This window comes from Micropterus dolomieu, unplaced genomic scaffold (genome assembly GCF_021292245.1).
Source record: "Micropterus dolomieu isolate WLL.071019.BEF.003 ecotype Adirondacks unplaced genomic scaffold, ASM2129224v1 contig_13642, whole genome shotgun sequence".
Lineage (NCBI taxonomy): Eukaryota > Metazoa > Chordata > Actinopteri > Centrarchiformes > Centrarchidae > Micropterus > Micropterus dolomieu.
The window spans coordinates 1-6160 of NW_025742628.1; the positions used below are offsets into that span (position 1 = coordinate 1).

The window sequence follows — 6160 nt, forward strand, 5'->3', positions numbered from 1 at the left end:
TGTCCCACAGTTTCTCAACTCCAGTAACTTGCTTTGTACCCTTTAACGAGTGTGTGCGGTGATTCACTACACATCTATCTACACACTGACCTTTGACCCAGAGCTCCACTTGTCTCTTCATCAGGACTTTTCCCTCCCTGCTGTAGACGGTGCAGGTGTAGGTGTTAGTGTCTCTGTCTGTGGGGTATTTCAGGGTCAGACTGAGGTCTCCAGGTCTCTCTCTCTTCATCTCTGTTCGTCCTCTGTAACGATCATCCTGGTCTTCAGGCTGGTCAGAACCGTTCTTCTGATACACATGGACCTTCCTGTTGTCTCCGACCGTCCACTCCACTGTGACGTCTTCAGACAGCTGAACTGTGGTTTCACAGGGCAGCAGGACAGACTCCACCCCTGAATCCACCTTCACCTGTGGGACTGAGAGGACAACAGAGAGCAACAGTAACAGGAACATTGTTATATTCTTGTTATCAGAGACAGAGCAGCTTTATTCCTCTTTGTCCACCACTGATCATTTCAACAGTGACATCTATCTACACACTGACCTTTGACCCAGAGCTGCACTTGTTTCTTCATCAGGACTTTTCCCTCCCTGCTGTAGACGGTGCAGGTGTAGGTCTTAGTGTCTCTCTCTGTGGGGTGTTTCAGGGTCAGACTGAGGTCTCCAGGTCTCTTTCTCTTCATCTCTGTTCGTCCTCTGTAACGATCATCCTGGTCTTCAGGCTGGTCAGAACCGTTCTTCTGATACACATGGACCTTCCTGTTGAATCCATCCGTCCACTCCACTGTGACGTCTTCAGACAGCAGATCTGTGGTTTCACAGGGCAGCAGGACAGACTCCACCCCTGAATCCACCTTCACCTGTGGGACTGAGAGGACAACAGAGAGCAACAGTAACAGGAACATTGTTATATTCTTGTTATCAGAGACAGAGCAGCTTTATTCCTCTTTGTCCACCACTGATCATTTCAACAGTGACATCTATCTACACACTGACCTTTGACCCAGAGCTGCACTTGTTTCTTCATCAGGACTTTTCCCTCCCTGCTGTAGACGGTGCAGGTGTAGGTCTTAGTGTCTCTCTCTGTGGGGTGTTTCAGGGTCAGACTGAGGTCTCCAGGTCTCTTTCTCTTCATCTCTGTTCGTCCTCTGTAACGATCATCCTGGTCTTCAGGCTGGTCAGAACCGTTCTTCTGATACACATGGACCTTCCTGTTGAATCCATCCGTCCACTCCACTGTGACGTCTTCAGACAGCAGATCTGTGGTTTCACAGGGCAGCAGGACAGACTCCACCCCTGAATCCACCTTCACCTGTGGGACTGAGAGGACAACAGAGAGCAACAGTAACAGGAACATTGTTATATTCTTGTTATCAGAGACAGAGCAGCTTTATTCCTCTTTGTCCACCACTGATCATTTCAACAGTGACATCTATCTACACACTGACCTTTGACCCGGAGCTTCACTTGTCTCTTCATCAGGACTTTTCCCTCCCTGGAGACGGTGCAGGTGTAGGTGTTATTGTCTCTCTCTGTGAGGTGTTTCAGGGTCAGACTGAGGTCTCCAGGTCTCTCTCTCTTCATCTCTGTTCGTCCTGTGTAACAATAGTCCTGTCCTCCAGGCTGGTCAGAGCCGTTCTTCTGATACACATGGACCTTCCTGTAGAATCCATCCCTCCACTCCACTGTGACGTCTTCAGGAAGCTGAACTGTGGTTTCCCAGGGCAGCAGGACAGACTCCACCCCTGAATCCACCTCCACCTGTGGGACTGAGAGGACAACAGAGAGCAACAGTAACAGGAACATTGTTATATTCTTGTTATCAGAGACAGAGCAGCTTTATTCCTCTTTGTCCACCACTGATCATTTCAACAGTGACATCTATCTACACACTGACCTTTGACCTTGAGCTTCACTTGTCTCTTCATCAGGACTTTTCCCTCCCTGCTGTAGACGGTGCAGGTGTAGGTCTTATTGTCTCTGTCTGTGAGGTGTTTCAGGGTCAGACTGAGGTCTCCAGGTCTCTTCATCTTCATCTCTGTTCGTCCTCTGTAACGATCATCCTGGTCTTCAGGCTGGTCAGAGCCGTTCTTCTGATACACATGGACCTTCCAGTTGTTTCCATCCGTCCACTCCACTGTGACGTCTTCAGACAGCTGAACTGTGGTTTCACAGGGCAGCAGGACAGACTCCACCCCTGAATATACCTCCACCTGTGGGACTGAGAGGACAACAGAGAGCAACAGTAACAGGAACATTGTTATATTCTTGTTATCAGAGACAGAGCAGCTTTATTCCTCTTTGTCCACCACTGATCATTTCAACAGTGACATCTATCTACACACTGACCTTTGACCTTGAGCTTCACTTGTCTCTTCATCAGGACTTTTCCCTCCCTGCTGTAGACGGTGCAGGTGTAGGTCTTATTGTCTCTGTCTGTGAGGTGTTTCAGGGTCAGACTGAGGTCTCCAGGTCTCTTCATCTTCATCTCTGTTCGTCCTCTGTAACGATCATCCTGGTCTTCAGGCTGGTCAGAGCCGTTCTTCTGATACACATGGACCTTCCAGTTGTTTCCATCCGTCCACTCCACTGTGACGTCTTCAGACAGCTGAACTGTGGTTTCACAGGGCAGCAGGACAGACTCCACCCCTGAATATACCTCCACCTGTGGGACTGAGAGGACAACAGAGAGCAACAGTAACAGGAACATTGTTATATTCTTGTTATCAGAGACAGAGCAGCTTTATTCCTCTTTGTCCACCACTGATCATTTCAACAGTGACATCTATCTACACACTGACCTTTGACCTGGAGCTTCACTTGTCTCTTCATCAGGACTTCTCCCTCCCTGCTGTAGACGGTGCAGGTGTAGGTGTTAGTGTCTCTCTCTGTGGGGTGTTTCAGGGTCAGACTGAGGTCTCCAGGTCTCTTTCTCTTCATCTCTGTTCGTCCTCCAGGCTGGTCAGAGCCGTTCTTCTGATTCACATGGATCTTCCAGTTGTTTCCATCCGTCCACTCCACTGTGACGTCTTCAGACAGCTGAACTGTGGTTTCCCAGGGCAGCAGGACAGACTCCACCCCTGAATCCACCTCCACCTGTGGGACTGAGAGGACAACAGAGAGCAACAGTAACAGGAACATTGTTATATTCTTGTTATCAGAGACAGAGCAGCTTTATTCCTCTTTGTCCACCACTGATCATTTCAACAGTGACATCTATCTACACACTGACCTTTGACCTGGAGCTTCACTTGTCTCTTCATCAGGACTTCTCCCTCCCTGCTGTAGACGGTGCAGGTGTAGGTGTTAGTGTCTCTCTCTGTGGGGTGTTTCAGGGTCAGACTGAGGTCTCCAGGTCTCTTTCTCTTCATCTCTGTTCGTCCTCCAGGCTGGTCAGAGCCGTTCTTCTGATTCACATGGATCTTCCAGTTGTTTCCATCCGTCCACTCCACTGTGACGTCTTCAGACAGCTGAACTGTGGTTTCCCAGGGCAGCAGGACAGACTCCACCCCTGAATCCACCTCCACCTGTGGGACTGAGAGGACAACAGAGAGCAACAGTAACAGGAACATTGTTATATTCTTGTTATCAGAGACAGAGCAGCTTTATTCCTCTTTGTCCACCACTGATCATTTCAACAGTGACATCTATCTACACACTGACCTTTGACCTTGAGCTCCACTTGTCTCTTCATCAGGACTTTTCCCTCCCTGCTGTAGACGGTGCAGGTGTAGGTCTTACTGTCTCTCTCTCTGGGCTGTTTCAGGGTCAGACTGAGGTCTACAAAGATCTTCAGGTCTCTCTTCATCTCTGTCCGTCCTCTGTAAAGAACGTGCTGTTCTCCAGGCTGGTCAGAGCCGTTCTTCTGATACACATGGACCATCCTGTTGTCTTCATCCGTCCACTCCACTGTGACGTCTTTGGGCAGGAGACTGATTGTTCTGCAGCGCAGCAGGACAGACTTCACCCCTGAATCCACCTCCACCTGTTTGTCTGAGAGGACAGCAGAGAGCAACATCAGCTGTACAGACAGCATTGATAACAGTGTTTCACCATCAGGGTGATATTATGTAGTTTCCAGTTGTCACACTGTAGAGAGCTGCTAAATCCAGATTCTCTGAAACCATGTTTGGATTCACCTCAGCCTTTAAGACAGACAGAGACACAGAGACAGAGACAGACAGAGACACACAGAGACACACAGAGACACACAGAGACAGACAGAGACACAGAGACACACACACAGAGACAGAGACAGACAGAGACACACAGAGACACACACACAGAGACAGAGACAGACAGAGACAGACAGAGACACAGAGACAGAGACACACAGAGACAGAGAGAGACACACAGAGACACACAGACACACAGAGACAGAGAGAGACAGAGAGAGACACACAGAGACACACAGAGACAGACAGAGACAGACACACAGAGACAGAGACACACAGAGACACACACACACACACAGAGACAGAGACACACACAGAGACACACAGAGACACACACACACACAGAGACACAGAGACACACAGAGAGAGACACAGAGACAGAGACACACAGAGACAGACACACACAGACAGAGACACACAGAGACAGACAGAGACACACAGACAGACACACACAGACAGACAGAGACACACAGACAGAGACACACAGACAGAGACACACAGACAGAGACACACAGAGACTGACACACACAGAGACACACACAGAGACACACAGACAGAGACACACAGAGACTGACACACACAGAGACACACACAGAGACACACACAGAGACAGACAGAGACTGACACACACAGAGACACACAGAGACACACAGAGACAGAGACAGACAGAGACAGACAGAGAGACACATACAGAGACAGAGACACACAGAGACAGAGACACACAGAGACAGAGACACACAGACAGACAGAGACAGACACACACAGAGACAGACAGAGACAGACAGACAGAGACACACAGACACACAGACAGACAGAGACACACAGAGACACAGAGACACACAGAGACAGACCCACCTTTTCTGCCAATGTATCCTAAATGATACAGCAGTCCCAGGATACAGATGATAATGAGGATAATGGTCACCACAGCGATCACTGTGTCTCGTTGTCTCCTGGCTGGAAGAGAAAACACAGAGAAACTCCTTCATGTGATCTTAAAGCTCCACTTCCTGTCTGGTGAAACCTTGAACAGATTTTTCTGCAGCTACATGAAGTCCAGCACAGTGTATTCAACAGAGATGAGTGCAGGTTGGAAGAAGCTGCAACCAACTGTCATAAAACAGCAAAGAGGAAGAAGAAGAGAGAGGATCCAATAAAAGACTATGACAGCAACAAACATTTCTGAAGGGTAAGAACTAAACACGCTGAAAGACAGAGAAGGTCCCGCCTCTTCTTTCTTTGTCTACGTGCTGCAATTCTCTGCTGGAGACAGATAAAAACTGACATGCTAAAATTTCTTAAACTGAACGATTAAGGACCAACAGGATTAATTCATTATCATCTACAGAACAAACCTCGTTCTGCTTCTTGTTCTCTGCGTTCCACTTCTTCCTTGCTGATGACCTGCAGCCGTACATGTGTCTGGTCCAGCCTCCCCCCCCCACGGACGTCACAGCTGTAGGTGCCTCCATCGTACAGCTGAATGTGTTTCAGAGTGAGGCTGACGTGTCCAGTCCTCAGAGCGTCAGGCTGCATCTCTGTACGGTTTGTGAACAGCTGGTTTTGTTTTTCAAGATCATCTTTTTCAACAAGCTGACTTGTCTTCTTATGCACATGAACGGTGGAGGGATTGAGATCATAGCGGCTCCATGTCACTGAGGAAGCAGCTCCAGGAGGGGCCTCACAGGGCAGCACCACAGACTCCGCCCCCTCAATCACCTCCTCTCCCAAGGCATGCTGGGTAACTGTAAGGACAGAGACAGTGGGTACATTAGTCTCTCAGCTCCTCGTTTGGCTCAAATTAATACATACACACACACAGACAGAGACACACACAGACAGAGACACACACAGAGAGAAAGACACAGACAGAGAGAAAGACACAGACAGAGAGAAAGACACAGACAGAGAGAAAGACACAGACAGAGAGAAAGACACAGACAGAGAGAAAGACACAGACAGAGACACACACACACCAAACACACAG

At 48.7% G+C, this 6160-nt stretch overlaps 1 protein-coding gene across 1 annotated transcript; it reads right to left on the bottom strand.

The window, feature by feature from the left end:
- Positions 1-90: 90 nt before the first annotated feature.
- LOC123966539 lies at positions 91-5918 on the bottom strand (the record flags this gene model as incomplete). The annotated part of the gene is made up of 11 exons (XM_046042680.1): positions 91-414; positions 543-866; positions 995-1318; positions 1447-1767; positions 1896-2219; positions 2348-2671; positions 2800-3102; positions 3231-3533; positions 3662-3991; positions 5029-5130; positions 5529-5918. Coding segments are annotated over 11 exons (3369 nt in total), but the record flags the coding sequence as incomplete, so codon positions are not given.
- Positions 5919-6160: the final 242 nt, after the last annotated feature.